Raw genomic sequence first — 17,310 nt, 5'->3', positions numbered from 1 at the left:
TATGTTAAGTAATGTTGGGTTAAGTAATGTTGGGTTAAGTAAATAGCTATGGACTGAGGCTGCCAACACGGCTTGTTACCTAGTGAATCGGTCCCCGTCTACCCCGATTGACTATAAAATTCCAGAAGAAGTGTGGAGTGGTTATGATGTAGATTGCTCAGGGATGCAAGTATTTGGTCGTGATGCTTACTCTCATATACGTTTGTTGAGAAAGATAAGCTAGACCAAAGGGTGAAGGAGTGTACTTTTGTGGGCTATGGTGATGGTGTGAAGGGATATAGGCTGTATGATCGGGTCACACGGATGATCACAATAAGTTGTGACGTCAGGTTTGATGAGTATTCCTTGTTCCGCATGGATGAACACAAGGAAACGGTGAAATTAATGGCAATTGATGTTGAAATCGAAAAGGTGAGACACAGGTAGAAGTCGAGCCTCAGGAAGGGGTATAAGAGCACGTGAAGTAGCCACCTTGAGGAAAAATCCACCGAGGGATCGCAAATTAACGACGAGATACAAAGATGACTCGAATGTTGCATTCGCTCTTATTACGGATGAGGGGGATCTGTCTACCTTCTAGGAAGCGTTGAAAGATAAAGATGCTGAGAAGTGGAAGACGACAATGCAAAATAAGATAAGACTCTTTGTACAAGAATGAGACGTGAGAGTAGGTGGAGCTTCCCGTTGGGTGTAAAACGATCGGTTGTAAGTGGATTTATTGGAAGAAATGAGATAGATACAAGGTCAGATTAGTAGCGAAGGGTTATGCACAGAAGGAGGGTATAAACTTCCACAAGATTTTTGCGCCTGTGGTCATGTAAGTATCTATCAGATTTGTATTAGCACCGGTAGCCCATTACAAGTCAAACTGGAACAAATGGATGTAAAGTCTGCTTTCCTACATGGGGAATTGGAAGAACAAATCTACATAAAACAACTAGAAAGGTTCGAGATACATGGGTCAGAGAATAAGGTTTGTAGGTTAAGGAGGTTATTGTATGGCCTAAAACAGTCGCCTAGGCAGTGATATAAGAAATTTGATACTTATGGTCAGTCAACAGTTTACCAGAAGTGAATATGATCATTGTGTCTACTTCAAGGCACCGAGTGATGGAGAATTCATTGTACTAGTATTATATGCTGATGACATGTTTATCGCCAATCATAGCATGTCTGAGATCAATATATTGCAGACTTGATTATCAGGGATATTCGAAATAAAAGATCTGGGAGTTGCAAAGAGGATTCTCGGCATTGATATACACAGAGATAGGGAGAGAAGCATGTTATAGTTATCTCAGACAAAATACCTTGAGAAGGTGTTGGTGAAGTTTAGGATGGGGAAGGCTAAACCGGTTAATATACCCCATACTGTTCACTTTTGGCTTTCTTCAGAGCAATGCCTCATTACAGATGAAGAAAATTGGTTTGTGTCTTGTGTGCCTCATTTGAGCGCAGTTGGCAGTTTGATGTATGCCATGGTCTCTACGAGACCGAATATTTCACATATAGTCGGTGTGTGAGTAGATACATGTCAAACCCCGACAAACAACATTGGGAGGCAATAAAATGACTACTTCGGTATCTATGAGATACTAAGGACTACATCTTGACATTCGAAAAATTAGAGGGAAAACTTGTAGGCTATGTTGATTTGGACTACGCAGGGAATGAGGACAACAGAAGGTCGACTTTCGGTTACTCGTTTGTGCCAATGGACGGAGTGATCTGTTGGATGTCAAAGCTTCAATATGTGGTTGCTCTTTTCACAAATGAAGTTGAGTATATGGTAGTGACAGATGCATTCAAGGAAGGTGTTTGGTTGAGAGGAATGATAAATGAATTTGGGCTTTAGCAGGAGGCTGTGCCGATTAATTGTGATAGCGAAAGCGTGATCAATTTGTCAAAGAATTCGGTGTATCATTCTCGTGCTAAGCATATTGATGTTTGTTATTATTTTATCTGCTAGGTGCTTAAGGAAGGCGGTGTTACTCTTGAGAATATCTACAAGAGTGTGAATCCGGCAGAAATGCTTACAAAGGTGGTTCTCACGGAGAAGTTTAAATTTTGTACAACTTCTCTGGGCTTGGCATCGAAGTGATGAAGACGCAATGTGCACTAAAAGTGACGAAGGTGATAAAGCTATGATGGAGACGATTAGAGATGGTGATAACAGCTTGAAGCAATAGAGCATAAAGATTGAAGCCACGGTGGAGATTGTTGAAATTGGTGTCTCCAATTTATGTTAGAACAGGGGTCCTCGATCGATTGACTACTCGGGTAGATTAATCGAAATTCCTCGGATATATGACATTGCTCGTTGGACAGTTTTGGACATGTTTGATCAATCGAACTTGGAGGGTTGATCAATCGAGATAATTCAGAACATTCATGTTAACTCTATAGACACTTTTGAGCATGTTCGATTGATCGAACATGGTGGGCTTGATCGATCGAGGGTAGAAAACAAAGGTTTTCGCATTTGTAAGTGATTCTATCTCTTGTATTTTCGTTTTCATAGTGGATTTGCTTGTCACTTTGTGCCGTGGTTTTTTCCCACAAAGGGTTTTCCATGTAAAATTGTGTTCCTATGCATGCTTTGTTTGCATTTGTTTCTCGTTGTGTGATTCAAATTCGGGGTTTGCTTCCGCGGTTGCCCAACAAGAAACAATCGGTCGGTGGACTGTCTTCAGCAGACGCTGAGTGTCGAGCTATGGGACATGGTACCAGTCAAGTGCTCTATTTGTGCTCCTTTGTTACTAATCTTGGTATTGTTGTCATTTCTATTATTCCTCTATTTTGCAATAGGCTGCAATTTGCATTGCGTCTAATCTAGTTTTCCATGAATGTATCATGCACAACGAGGTTGATTGTCTTTTCATTCATGAGAGCTAACAAGTGGCGTTATGAGTACACCTTATATTGCTTTAAAAGATCAACTAGCAGATATTTTCACAAAAGGTGTTACAAGGCCTTGTCTGAATGACATTGTATTCAAGTTATGCATGCTTGATATTCATGCTCCAACTTGAGGGAGTGTTAGTGTGGTGTAGCAGATCTGTCTTTAGGTGGTCATATGGACTACCATATCTGCAACGAGAGAGGGAGGGAGGAAAGCCCATAAACCCTAATTTATTTAAGCAACAAAAGTCATCCTTAAACTTTTTTCCTATTGGTAAAATAAAGTCACATGAGGAGGAGGATTATTTGGGGCAGAAAAGTACTTAATGCACTCTCCATCCTTCCCACTACCCCAAATGTGAAGAAGATGAGTATCACTTAAGCAGCAGAACCTATGGAGACTTGGCATTAATTCGGAATGGGCCCTTAGTGTAGCATTAAAAAGTAATGATTACTTGGTCTACTGTAGAGGTTACAGATTTAGCCAAGGCAAAAACATGTTTGTGCAATAGCACATATAGTTGCCAATGTTGACCTCAGAAGGTGGATTGGTAAAGTGCTTAAAATCCCTTCTGATAAAATGAAACTCAGAAAATGATATTATATGCAAAACCTGGATTTCTATTTTCAATCCAGTGGGGCCAATGTATCAGCTCATAGAACCACAGATCCTGTTGCAAGTCAAGAGTTTATTCTCTTCTTTGTTTGCTACATCTCAGTTTGAGATCCTTTGGCTAATGGTTCCTTTAACCCACTAGTAAGTTTGGTAACAGTCGCATCCTTGAGAATGTTTTGTCACCAGTTGATCAAATCTCCAACAAGATTATATCTAGCATCATCAAATGGGCATTAGTAAGACTGGATTCTTTGCGATCATGGCTTTGGATATCCTGGTTGTGAATAACAAGGGACAAGCTCCAATCTATAACCCAATGGAAAGGCTGCTACCCAGGGTGTGGAAATCAAACCTTGATGGCTCCTCCTATGGAAATCCGGGTCGCTGCGGTATTTGTGGGGCGATGAGAGATGAGAATGGCTACATTCATGAATCTTTCTATTGTCCTGCCTCTAGCGGAGAGCGGCTGTTGGCATGGCTCTTGAAATGTGAGAGATTTTTCCGGTTCTTTGAATTTGGAGGGGGATTCTGCGAATGTGATTTTCTGGGCCTCCCATAAGTTAGAGCTGTGGATGATGTTTATTACTATTGTTATTAGTTTTTGAAGGAACAAGTCTTTGCCTTGAGCATATAAACATTCTGTTTATCCATGCTTGTTCGTAGGAAAATATTGTGGCCACTGTTCTGGCTGGAGGTGTTAATCGGGCTTGCTCTCTACAGCAAATTCTTTCCCTCTTGCTTGATGTAGATTTCTTTTAATAAAATCATTAATGTAAAAAAGAAAAAGAAAAAGAAGAAAAGAAATAGAAAAAAGATGAACTACTGGTTCCTGATTACTTAATGAAAAGGCAAAAGAAAAAAGAGGAACTAGGGGGTCCTGATGCATTAAGAAGTGTATGGTGTCCACTTATGACCATTCCATTGAAGTGGGGCTCATGGTTTAGTGACTGAGAAACTGTCAATCCAATGGGCCTCACAGTGGATAGGAGATGATCCAAAAGTGTTCCATATTGGAAGACCCAATTCATCCATTCTTTGGCCTTTTCTCCAGATCGTTTTGAAATTTCTTCTCAACTGTCTATTTGAATCCCTCAGATCGAAGAGTTTGGATCTTCCAACCTGGGGAATTTTTGGGGTGTCCCTTGTCCACCGTGTGGCATCAGATCTGCCATCTGGATCACCAAACCATGGCCCCCCATTTTGTATAGACTGGGGGCATCTGTGCACTATTATATCCTGATGCATCAGGACCCTACAATATCCTCTCTTTCTTTTTGGTACACAAAAAAAGAAGCGCGGTAGCATTGTCCAGTTATACATGGTATTTGGTTGCATTTCAAAAGGTATGCGGTTAATATGTATCATTTTCCTGCTCATTTCACTGGTACATGATTGACAAGCAACCTGTTGTTATGCAGGGATTTAGCCTAGTGCTCATGCAGCATAAAGATCGGGCATTTCTTGTTGCATTTGGAGGAAGCAAGAAAGAGCCATCAAATCAGGTTAGCGAGTACAGATTACTGGTTCTCCTTTCCCGTAAATCGATTTCTTGTTACCTCTCTGCACCTAATTTTTACTGTTTTTCGGAACCGTAAATAGTCCTATATTTTTGTTGCTGTTTCAGGTTGAAATATTGATCATGGTAAAGAATGAGCACTCAATGGGCCGGCAATCTGCACCCGATAAGGATCAGCTGCTTTTTAAAAATTGCTCAAGTACCATAGATCTTGCTTCTCATCTTAATAATGGTGCTTCCCAATGTCAAATTGAATCCGTTGCCAGACAAAATCTGGCATCTGCAGTGGAGACCCGCGGCCCTGGTAGAAAATCTCTGTCAGAGACTTCTGTTGATCCAAATTCTGTATGTGGTACTGTTTCTCTCAGAAAGCAGTTTCACCAAGAGGAAGAATACAATTCAGGTCTTAAAATGCAGAAAACGAGTGAAGATGACAAGTATAAAGAGGTCGATGATTGCTCAATATCGAACAATGCTTCCTCACAGGTAAATAACAAAAGTAGTTACAGCGTGATGTGGTAACTGACTAGACGTGCCATTTATTTTACATTGACAGGTGCATGCTATTTGGATTTTAATCACACACGCATGTGCACATTGAAAGACTTTGATCAATATATCCTGCTTCCTCCAAAAAATATTTCGTTTAGTATCAAATTACTGATTTTGTTTTTGTTTTGTTTTTTTCTTCTTCTTTTTATTTATTTATTTTTTTTTCATTTTCTTTTTGAAAGGTGATGAAACTTTTTATTAGAAGACAACCAATGAGAACAATGGTGGGAAAGAATTCAAGCCTGAAAGAAGAACAACTTTAGCCTGAAAAAATAAGACAATTCACAAACATCAATGGCCTTTAAACAAGAAGCCCAATCCACCACATCCCGCTTCATCTTCCTAATCACCTCTAGCACTAAACTACACGAATTTCGGAAGCATGGGTTGTTCCTTTCCCCCCAAATGGCCCATATGGTTGCTATTATGACTAGCTGCCATGTTCCTCTTCTTTCTTTCGTGATCCTCCTTTGTGCCAAGCCAAGATGTCTTCCATGGAGCCCAGCATCACCTATGGATATTGGAGAATATCAAGCAGGTTGGCCCATAGCTTTTGGAGCAAAAAAGGAAAATGAGTGAAGAGGTGGTTAATCGACTCAACATTGCTCATAAAATCAAACAAATATTGGGAAGGATCATCAATCTTCATTGAAGGTTGTCAATTGTGAGGATCCACATCCAACCCCCCACCCATACAAATGCCCCAACCAATTGGGAAGGATCATCTTATAAAAAGAGTGAACTGAGAACCCTTGTTATTCCACATGAGTGCATCCTTTTCACCCAAGGAAGGGTGACAACCATTCAATTTTGTCTAATGTCTGATGTCATCAACAGACCACTCGATTTCATCAAGAAAATCCGGAATAGAGATGGTTGTTGAAGGATCGTAGGATCTTCGATGTCATCAACTATTCCTCGATGGCTGTTGATGCCATTGAAGGTCCCATCAAAGACGCGCGCATAATTGTGTAGGTGTGCGATTTGTTTCCTATTTCGATTTGGTAGTATATAAATCGGGTGTAATTGGGATTAGGGTAAGGATTAGGGCTTTCTAAGTTGTTCTTAAGGATTCAAGGGCATAACTGGGGTTTCAAAGGAGATTCGAGGGGTTGTTTGAATCGGTAAGATCATCTATTTGTAATATTGCTTTCATAGTGCATTACTTGTCGCTTTGTGCTGTGTTTTTTTTTCTCGAAAGGGTTTTTCCACGTTAAATTCGAATTGCCTTCTTATTGGATTTTTTGGTGCGATTGTGATTACTTTGCTAGATTTTGCTCTACATGCTTTCATGAATCCCAATAAGTGGCATCGGAGCGAACATTTGGAAGCAAATCGAATCTGAAAGCAAGGTATCAATGACACCTAACATGAAATTCGATGTAGAGAAGTATTGTGGTAAAAACAATTTTGAACTATGGAAAGTTAAGATGAATGGCATCCTAGTTCAGCAAGGATTGGAAGATGCACTACTTGGAAAGCGACTAGAAACCATGAAAAAGGAAGAATGGAACAAGCTAGATAAGAAGGTCAATATCTCTATTTAGTTGTGTCTAACGGATGAGGTCGTTTATAATGTTAGGAGAGAGAAAATTGCAGCAGATACATGGGCAAATAATGTGGGACAATTAACCATTTGCTCTAAAAGCTCAAACTAATAGAGTACGGCGAATTAATCCTTTCATCTCATAGCCCAGGCCCCACATTCATGGGTTAGGTTCTCGGCCAAATTCTCCTTGTGGGCCCCAAATCCATCGGTTCTGCAGGCCGCCCTCCCCAAGTGTGCCCTTGCATCCCACATGCCACCCCACTCGGGCCCGGTGTAAAAATGCTCCCGATTAGTTACCCCTGGTGAGGAATCTCGAAGATGAGACCTCTTGCTCTGATACCAATTTGATGCAGGACAATTAACCACTTGCTTTAAAAGCTCAAACTGATAGAGGAGCATGACGAATTAATCCCTTCATCTCATAGCCTAGGCCCCACATCCATGGGTTAGGTCCTTGGCCGAACCTTTATCGTGGGCCCCAAATCCATGGGTTCTGCAAGAGCCGCCCACACTGAGTGTGCCCCTGCATTCGACAGGCCACCCCACTTGAGCACATTGTAAAAATGCCCCCGCACTAGCAAAACTATAGAACATCTATGCAAAGAAGTCTCTTGAGAATCGCTTGTATCTAAAGCTACAATTATTTAATCTAAAGATGACAGAGGGGGCTAACGTTGAGGCCGTCATCAATAACTTAAATAGGCTCATTTGTGAATCGCTGGATGTGGATGATACGATGAAAGATGAAGATCAAGAATATATTCTATTGAATTTTCTTCTAGAATCGTAAGAGTCATTTAAAGACTATTTGTGCACTGGTAGGACAACCATTAACGTTGAGACCATTATCTCAATACTTCACTTGAAGGCGATGAGAAAGAAAAGTAGTGACGTGGGTGCTTCTACAGATACACTGGTTATGAGGGGGAGAGATTCTAAGCGAGATAGAGGATATTTGTGGTCGAAATCTAAATCGAAGGGCAATGGTAAAGGCAAGCCAAAGTGTTGGAATTGTGACATGACAAGGCACATGAAGAAGGATTGTTAGAATCCTAAGTCGAGGAAGGAGAAGTCAGAGAGTTCTTTTAGAGGGGCTAACACTGCGGAATTCAATGAGGAGGCGAGTGGTAGCGATGTGTTGATTGCATTAAAATTCGAGTACTTTGACGATGAATGGATTTGGGTACGAGGGCTTCGTATCACATGACCCATTATAGGAGTTAGTTCACTAGTTATAGTGAGTGCAATGGTGGCCAGGTGTTTATGGGCAATGACAATGTCTATAACGTGGTTAGTATTGGATCGGTGCACACTAAGATGTTTGATGGCATGGAACGTATCTTGATCGATGTGAGACATGTTCTTGAGTTGAGGAAGAGTTTGATATCTCTGGGACGACTCGAAGCATCAGGGTGCAAATTCATCTGGTTTGATCGTGTCCTTAAAGTTTCAAACGGGGCACTCGTAGTCACGAAGGCATAGATGAATGGTAACCTCTATAAGTTGATCGAGAGCATTTCATCAGGTGGAGCTGTAACAATTGTTGTGGATTCCATGTTTGCACGTATGTGGCATGTGCGCCTAAGTCACATGAGCGAGCGGGGCATAAAGGTACTTTCTACCTGTTGTTCGATTCCAGTTTTTAGAAGCATTGATTTTATTATATGTGATCATTATATATATGGTAAACAGTCAAGGTTGTCTTTTAAATATGAGAAACATGTTTGTAAATAAGTTCTAGATTATGTGCATTCTGATGTATGGGGGTCATCGTCCGTAGTTTCTGGTGGAGGGTTGTCATGGTTTGTTACATTCATCGACGACTATTCCTGAAATGTGTGGGTTTATTTTATGAAAAATAAATTCGAAGTTTTCACCAATTTCAAACAGTGGAAGGCAGTGGTGGAAAAATAGTGAAGGTGAGAGGTGAAAGTATTGATGACAGATAACGGTAGGGAATTACTTATAGGGAATTCAATCAGTTTTGTAAGGATGAAGGGATTGTGCGACACAACACAATGTGTCACACACTAGAGCAAAATTGTGTGGTTGAGCGGATGAATCAGACTCTCTTGGAGAGGCCCCGACGCATGATGAGTAATGCTGGGTTGGGCAAGGAAATGTGAACTGAGGCCGTTAACACGGTTTGTTACTTGATGAATCGGTCCCCTTCTACAGGTATAGATTGTAAAATTTCAGAGAAAGTGCGGAGTGGTCAACAGGTTGACTACTCGAGGCTGCGTGTATTTGATTGTGATGCTTATTCTCATGTACTGTCAGTTGAGAGAGATAAGCTGGACCAATGGGCTAAAAAGTACATCTTTGTCGACTATGGTGGTGGTGCGAAGGGGTACAGGCTATATGACCGGGTCACATGGAAAATCATCCTTACTCGTGACGTCAAATTCAACGAATGATCTTTGTTCTGTAAGAATGAACACAATTAGGACAAAAAGTTGGTTGTGGACATTTATACAGATAGAGATGAGAAATAAGCTAATGCTTAGACGTAGACAGAGGTACAAGAGCATGTGGAGCAGTCACGTGTGAGAAGGAATCCGCCAAAGGATTGTAGTTTACCAACAATATATATGGATGACTCGACTGTTGCATTTGCCCTTATTAGGGATGAGAGGGATTTGTCTACTTTTCAGGAGGCTCTTGACGATGTAGATGCTAAAAAGTAGAAAAGAACAATACATGACGAGATGGACTCCCTGTACAAGAATAAGATGTGGGAGCTGGTGGAGCTTCCTATCGACCATAAAGTGATTGGGTGCAAGTGAATATTGAAGAAGAAATATGATAGGTACAAGGCAATGTTGGTAGCGAAGGGATATGCTCAAAGAGAAGGTTTTGACTTCACTGAGATATTCATGCCTGTGGTGAAGCAAATATCTATATCAGATTCGTATTGACGCTGATTGCCCAGTACAATCTCGAGCTAGAGATGGATGTGAAGACTGCTTTCTTGCATAGAGAATTGGAAGAATAAATTTACATTAAGCAACCAAAATGTTTCGAAATACAATGGGCAGATAACAAGGTTTGCAGGTTGAAGAGGCCATTGTACGGCCTGAAACAGTCGCCTAGGTAGTGATATAAGAAATTCGATTATTTCATAATGAGTTGGAAGTTTACCAGGAGTGAGTATGATCAGTGTTTATTACAAGACACCGAGTGATGGGAAGTTCATTATCTTGGTATTGTATGTTGATGACATGCTTATCGCCAGTCATAGCATGTTTTAGTCATAACATATCTTAGATCGACATACTGAAGACTTAGCTATCAGAGACATTTGAGATGAAAAATCTAGGGGCTGCAATAAGGGTTCTTGGCATTGACATATACAAAGACAAGAAGAGGAGCAAGTTATGGTTATCTCAAGCTGAATACCTTGAGAAGGTATTGACGAAGTACGGAATGGACAAGGCAAAGTTGGTTAGCATTCCCCACGCATCTCATTTTAGGATTTCTTCTGAACAATGTCCTGAAACAGATGAAAAAAAGCAGGTTATGTATCGTGTGCCTTATTCCACTGCGGTTGGCAGCTTGATGTATGTCATGGTCTATATGAGACTAAATATTTCACGCTCGGTGGGTGTTGTTTGCAGATACATGGCTAACCCCGGCAAGCAACACTAGGAGATAGTAAAATAGCTACTTTGATATATTCGAGGTACGCAGAACTACGTCTTGACATCGAAAAATCAAGGGACAAAGTTAGTAGGCTATGTGGATTCAGATTACACGGACAACGTGGATAATAGAAGGTCGACTTCCGGTTATTAGTTTATGTTTATGGGTGGAGCAATCGGTTGGATATTGAAGATTCAGTTTGTAGTGACACTTTCCACAACCGAAGCTGAGTATATGGCGGTGAAAGAAGCGTTCGAATGTGCTTGGGCTTCAATAGGAGGTCGTGCCACTTAATTGTGACAACGAAAGCGCAATAAATTTGGCAAAGAACTCTGTTTATCACTCATGTACTAAACATTTTGATGTGCGTTATTATTTTATCCGACTGATGCTTAAGGAAGGAGGCGTGACTCTTGAGAAGATCCACACAAAAGTGAATTCGGCTGACATACTTACGAATGTGGTTTCTTCATAGAAGTTCAAGTTCTATGCGACTTCTTTGGGTTTGGCAAAGAGAGATTGAAGACAGTGTGCATGAGAAGCGATGATTGTGGAGCTATGATGGAGACGAAGTATAGATGGAGGATTGAGTACGACAAATGAACAATGGAGTGTAAAGATTAAAGACATGGTGGAGATTGTTGTCTAATGTCTTAAATCTGTCTGTAATAGAGTCTGTCGATGTCATCGACAGACCACTTGATTCCATTGAGCAACTGTCGATATCCTCGACAGATGCTCGATCCCATCGAGAAAATTCGAAAAAATCCTAGATGATTGCTGGCCAAATTTGGAGGTTGCTTCTCAATGACGTCTAAGGATCTTCAATGTCATCGACTGGTTCTCAATGGTAGTCGATGCCATCGAAGGTCCCATCGAAGACGTGTGCAAAATTGTGCAAGTGCGCGATTTGTTCCCTATTCCGGTGGCATGGGGGAGTTGTGCTAAAGAGGATGAGAGTTCTTTGGAAGGCTGTGTGGGGCGAGCGAAATAGACATTGCTTTCGAAATTCGTGAGTTGAGTTTGGCCGTGCTGCTCTCCATTAAAGTGTCTATATCCGAGCGGGTTGTTCTCTTGAACGTGAAGAATGATTGTATTAAGACAACGTTACAGCTGCAATTTTTGGTTCTCTTTTTCTTTTTTTTCTTTTCTTTTTTTTTTTTTTTGTGGGTTAGTGGTTTGTTAATAAAATTCCTTTTACCCTTAAAAAAAAAAAAAATCTTCTAGTAATCTTTATAGTTTTCACAATTATGACGACTGGTAAGCTTTGCTTTATCCATGGCATCATAAAGGAAACCCATGGTTGATATCTTGTGAGATTCTATAAGGTGAATGATTCATTGGTGTTTCCATCACCTTGAGAATATTTCGAACTTTATTCCAATATTTGTTACTTCTTGTGGTCTGCACAACCTCAATTGGTGTTCCTAATGTCTTTTGCCCCGTATTTTTTGTTGAGCCACTCTAGACAACCAAACGTCTCACTCAGCTCCTTGTTATGCTTGTATAACCTCTCAAGGGCAATACATTTGTGGCAAATTAAGTTGTCACAGGCCTCTTTCTTCCCTTTGTGAATTTCTTCATTATGACGACTATTTGGGTTATGGTTGTAGATGAATCTCATGACTTGCCTTGCCTTTTCAACCAATTTTGTTACATTTTTCTTCTTTTCAATATCTTTTAATGTAAGGTCGATGTAATGTGCAACACATGACAACTAGTATAATTTTTTCCCCTTTTCTCCATCAACATTTTTTCTGCTAATTTGTATGATGCTTCATCATTGGTAACAATTTACATGACATTTTCCTTCCAAATTTCATCTATCATCCTATCCATAAGACTAAATATGATGTTTTTGATACTTCACATTTTTGTGTTGCCTCAAATGCATCAATTGATTTATAGAACAACATTCCAAGTGACAAAATACCATATAGAGTTTATCATGCTACATCTAGTTGGGCCAGTCCAACCATCCCATAGAATAGTGGATCCTCTACTCTTCCATATCAGTCTAAAGGTGGCCACATACATCTTCACATCTCTGTAGTCCACCTTTGTCCATTTCTCCCTAATATCACCACTTCCCAATAGAGGGAGTTTGCAACATTTGGAGCTATGTTGCTATGTATGAATAGCTTGGTTGTTGTCCTACCAAGCTTCTCACTGCATTTTTACTCTACATTTGTTTTAACCTCTTCTACTTTGTTGTCTCCTTCCTAAACAAAATTAGATCACATAAGGGTCTCCCTGCCTTCATAATATAGATATCATCAGCCGTGGGGGGCAAGCGCATTTGAAGTCTCTTGTCAGTTGAAGGCACACTGTAAACCAACAAACATACTCCGACTCCACCCCCACCCTTCCGAACTAACCACCTCCCCCCAAACATGTGCCAACGCTCTTCATTGTCATGGGCAGTGCACAAATTTTCTCTCCTTGCCATTGTGACCTTCCTATTTGAAATCTCACTAGATGCAATATTCTCATCATCACCCACACCCATATAATTAAGATTAGACGCCTCTACTTGATCCACATTGAGATCATTGTACTTCTTTTGTATGGTAGCTTTTTTTCCCTTCATTTCTTCCAAATTTTACTACATCTGCATTGCCTCTCTCTGTTTGCTTGGGCACTTTGCAACTTCGCTCCTTTTGATGTGCCAAATCACAAGTCCAACTCTACTTGCAAGTCTTCAAGTCCAAGTTGTCAATTGACTAAGTTGTCAACCCCAAACAACTCCAAAAGCATCAAGCCCCTGCCAAAATATAAACATATAATGTTAAAACAACATTATCTTAAGCAAATACAAACCCGAAATTTAGATTTAAATTTGGGTAAATAGTGTCACCAATTCGAGAGAACATTCGAAGGACCCCAAATTGGCTTGAAATTCATGTAATCTATAGAACTCATCTCACTAATGCATATCAATAAGCATTTAACATCATTCTTCCCAACTAATTTGAAGAAAAAAATGAAATTAAATTCAAAGAATAATGTCGCCAATTTGGGGGACCATTCCAAATCAGCACAAATTTATGCAATCTATGGAACTCATCCTACTAATGCTATCCCTAAGCATTTGACATCATTCCTCTCAAGTAGTTTGATGAAAAAAAAAATTGATAAATCTTCACTATGATTACTAAAAAAAAACTGGCACTATTGATTAAAAAATTGCCAAAATTAAAAAATTATTTAAACATATAAAATCAAATGAAAGGCTTTTGCATGCATGTGTAATTCTAGACTCTATACATGCATTTCAACAATCCAAACCAAAAATAAAAAGTAAAAATCGAATTTTGCTGAAAAATGTAAAAAAGATAGCTCTCTTGATTTGGTGATATAATGTTGAATCTAAACATTTCCAACAAAAAAGAACAAAAAAATTTGATTTTTTAAAATCTATTTTAGCGAATTTCCCCAAATTCGGTCCCTGGAGCTTCAATTCTTCCAAGAGGGCCAAAAATAAAAAGTAAAAATCGAATTTTGCTGAAAAATGTAAAAAAATAGCTCTCTCGATTTGGTGATATAATGTTGAATCTAAACATTTCCAACAAAAAAGAACAAAAAAATTTGATTTTTAAAAATCTATTTTAGTGAATTTCCCCACATTCAGCCCCTGGAGCTTCAATTCTTCCAAGAGGGCCTAGATCTTGTGTTTTAATCTCGAATGTTTGCATAAGGCTGGTCGAAATTAGCTTAGAAACACTCCCAATAACAAAAAATCTTGAAAGATGGAGAAGAAAAGTATAAAAAAATAATGCAAAACAGAGCCCCTTTTATACTTTTATATGTGCATAACCGTTATTTGTTGGGGGAAGGGGTAGCGGACTGTTACAATTTGTATACAGCCCCTACATTGTGTAATAGTGCTGACCATACATTACCTAACCGTTATTGAATACCATGCGTATGACCTTTGAAGAGTGGATTGTTTGTCTTTGCTAAAGAGGTGAAACTGCTTGTCCTTAATTGGGTTGACATCAGGAACACTCATCCGTGCACATCATCACATGTTCCAAATGCGCCACATACAACTGTCCTAGTTATAGCACGTGCACATGTGCCACCATCAATCTTCAAGCAGCAAAAATGTGTCAATGTGTCACCATCCATAATAAGTTCCCCATGTGTTCCACAGTTCATCCTTCTTGTCCGGGGTGTTTGATAAACAAGGAATAGAACAACAAGTCAATAACAACATGTTCATAAGCTCGTCCCGGCAGTATGTCCATGGACTGCTTCTTTATGATACAACTTTGTTTGTATCCAAACATCACCAGAATACCCAAGCGAAAGCACTGTCAAGCTTTCCAACTAGCCACAACATATGATAGACATTTTTGGAATGGACCTAGCAAAAAAATAAATAAATGTTGACCAACAATATGGGCATCAGTAGTTATGTTCTATTTATCGATTTTTGTGATGTGATGGCTTCATTGTATTCTATTATCTTCTTCCCTTCTCAAAACTTGCATTATTAGGGAATGGAGCAGAGAAGCAAACCGCTAGATGCTGGAGTCCAGGTGGATATTGCTGGAGGTGTAGCCAATGCAGAAGAGAGTCCATTTATATTTGATTCAGAAAACTCAAGGATCCACCAGAAGCAAGCAAACAGCAACCTTCTATCAGAAAACGAAGACATGATACTTCCAGAAACTGATGGTAAATCAGCCAACTTAGTGACTCCTTCAAACATCTATAAATTGTATGAATCCAAAGTGGCCGCCTTGGTAAGAAAAAACGGGGTCCTAGAAGGACAGCTGGCAGCTGCATTGGCGAGTCGAGAAACTGCAGAGAAGAATTTATCTTCTGCTATTAAGAGTCGTCAGGACATGGAGAGAAAGCTGGCTGATGCAGTGAAAGAGGTGGATCTCCTGAAAGAGAAGCTTGCAGCTGCTGAGATTGCTCAAGAAGAGGCAAATAGCCTATCAAATATCGTGCACTCTGACAATGTACGGCTAGAGCACGATGTGGCATTTCTCAAAGCAGTTTTGGATGACACTCAGAAGGTATGGGATCTAGTTTTTATGTAGTGATTTCATATAAAGGAAATGTAACGAGCTCAGCTTAAAGTGGCTATATTGTTTGCTTGTGGTAGCATTCTGTATGGATGACACCCACTCGATGATCCAGGCTGTTCATCTGATGGGCTACACCCTACGAAGAAATCCAGGATATTTGATTGTTGATCTGCGAATTGATGTTTAATATCAAGTCCAATCAATCAATGGCTAGGATTGTTGATAGTGGTGGTGTTTTATCAACCCCCTATCCATGTTGGGACCCAACAGATGAATTGTCTGGATCACTGGAACATCGACCCCATCTGCATAGAATACTGGCCCGAAAGAAAATGCTGCTAGTTTGAGCCAACATCTCCCAACATGTGTCATGCATGAGTATAGTTTTCTAACTGCTCCAGCATGGCCTTTCATGTCTGTGGGTGCTTCAACAGGCTCATCTTGTAGGTGTATGCTCTAGACATAAAACCGTGTGCAAATTCCCCTCTGTGGGTGCGAGCAATACTTGTGCTAAGGTGCAGTTTCGAGCTTGACAATGCTGGCATGCGCGTCATGTGGGTGATCATGTATTGGTGGGTACCTTGCCATTTTGTACACCCTACTACTCAAGCATGATCCTCCATACTTGTGTTCGTGTGCAGCAGTTTGTCTAGCAACTTCCCCTCCATGACTGTGCTGTCACCCTTGGGGTGTGAATGTAATGGTTAAGTTGGTGCCTTGGTTGACACTGACCATATTGGCATTTGAGTGTTCTTCCATGGCTGGTTCCAATAGCCCTTGTAAATGAGGTTGACGGCTGGTGGGCAGCCAATCATAGATTTGCCAATCTACTATTTAAAGGCAAACCCTAAACTGCTGAGAGACAGGTTAAGATGATGATGGATTCTATATTTTGTGTCTGTCGTTTGCTCTTAGTGGTCTGCATAATCACTCGTTGAATTTCACATGTAGGAGCTGCATTCAACAAGAGGAGTGCTTGCAGCAGAAAGAGCAAGAGCTTTTCAGCTCCAGGTATGACTATTGGTTTTAATTAGAAGTGCTTTTTGTAGTGATTGCTCTATGTTTTATTTTGAAGTGATTATCATGAGACCTTGTCTGGGCACACATGCATGGACATTGGAAAGAGATTTTATGTAATGCTTGGGATGCAAGCTTCTACTGCACGCTCATTTCCAGTTTCTACGAGTAGAACCCGTCGTTCAATAATCCAAGCTGTACATGTGATCTGACCCACCTTGGATGATCCATACACCAATAAAGCTCCATTTTGGAAGATCCTAGTGATTGGACGTTTGGGCCCTATATATATATATATAGAGAGAGAGAGAGAGAGAGAGATTGCTTTGCGTTATTTCTTAACTGGCTATTTGCTGGACGCATTGAAGGCTATGATTTTCCAATCTTGGAGATTTCTGGTGCAGAGGCTATCACAGGTAAGTCAACTTGGATCACTAGCACCATGGGGTCCCACTTGTACAAACTGGCAATACAG

The 17,310-nt window shown here is 40.2% G+C and overlaps 1 protein-coding gene across 3 annotated transcripts in view; it reads left to right on the top strand.

Annotated features, from left to right (window-relative positions):
* The window catches only part of LOC131225157 (acyl-CoA-binding domain-containing protein 6), a 41,019-nt gene that overhangs the window by 23,113 nt on the left and 596 nt on the right, over positions 1-17,310 (top strand). For 2 of the 3 annotated variants that reach the window (XM_058220616.1, XM_058220617.1), the window contains exons 13-16: positions 4,936-5,019; positions 5,142-5,519; positions 15,279-15,806; positions 16,770-16,829. In XM_058220616.1, coding sequence (XP_058076599.1) covers positions 4,936-5,019; positions 5,142-5,519; positions 15,279-15,806; positions 16,770-16,829 — 1,050 coding nt within the window. The remainder of the gene's footprint in view (positions 1-4,935; positions 5,020-5,141; positions 5,520-15,278; positions 15,807-16,769; positions 16,830-17,310) is intronic. The other variant, XM_058220618.1, reaches the window with a different exon arrangement.

Source organism: Magnolia sinica, chromosome 14 (genome assembly GCF_029962835.1).
Source record: "Magnolia sinica isolate HGM2019 chromosome 14, MsV1, whole genome shotgun sequence".
NCBI classification, from domain to species: domain Eukaryota; kingdom Viridiplantae; phylum Streptophyta; class Magnoliopsida; order Magnoliales; family Magnoliaceae; genus Magnolia; species Magnolia sinica.
This window is presented reverse-complemented; position numbering and strand designations above follow the sequence as displayed.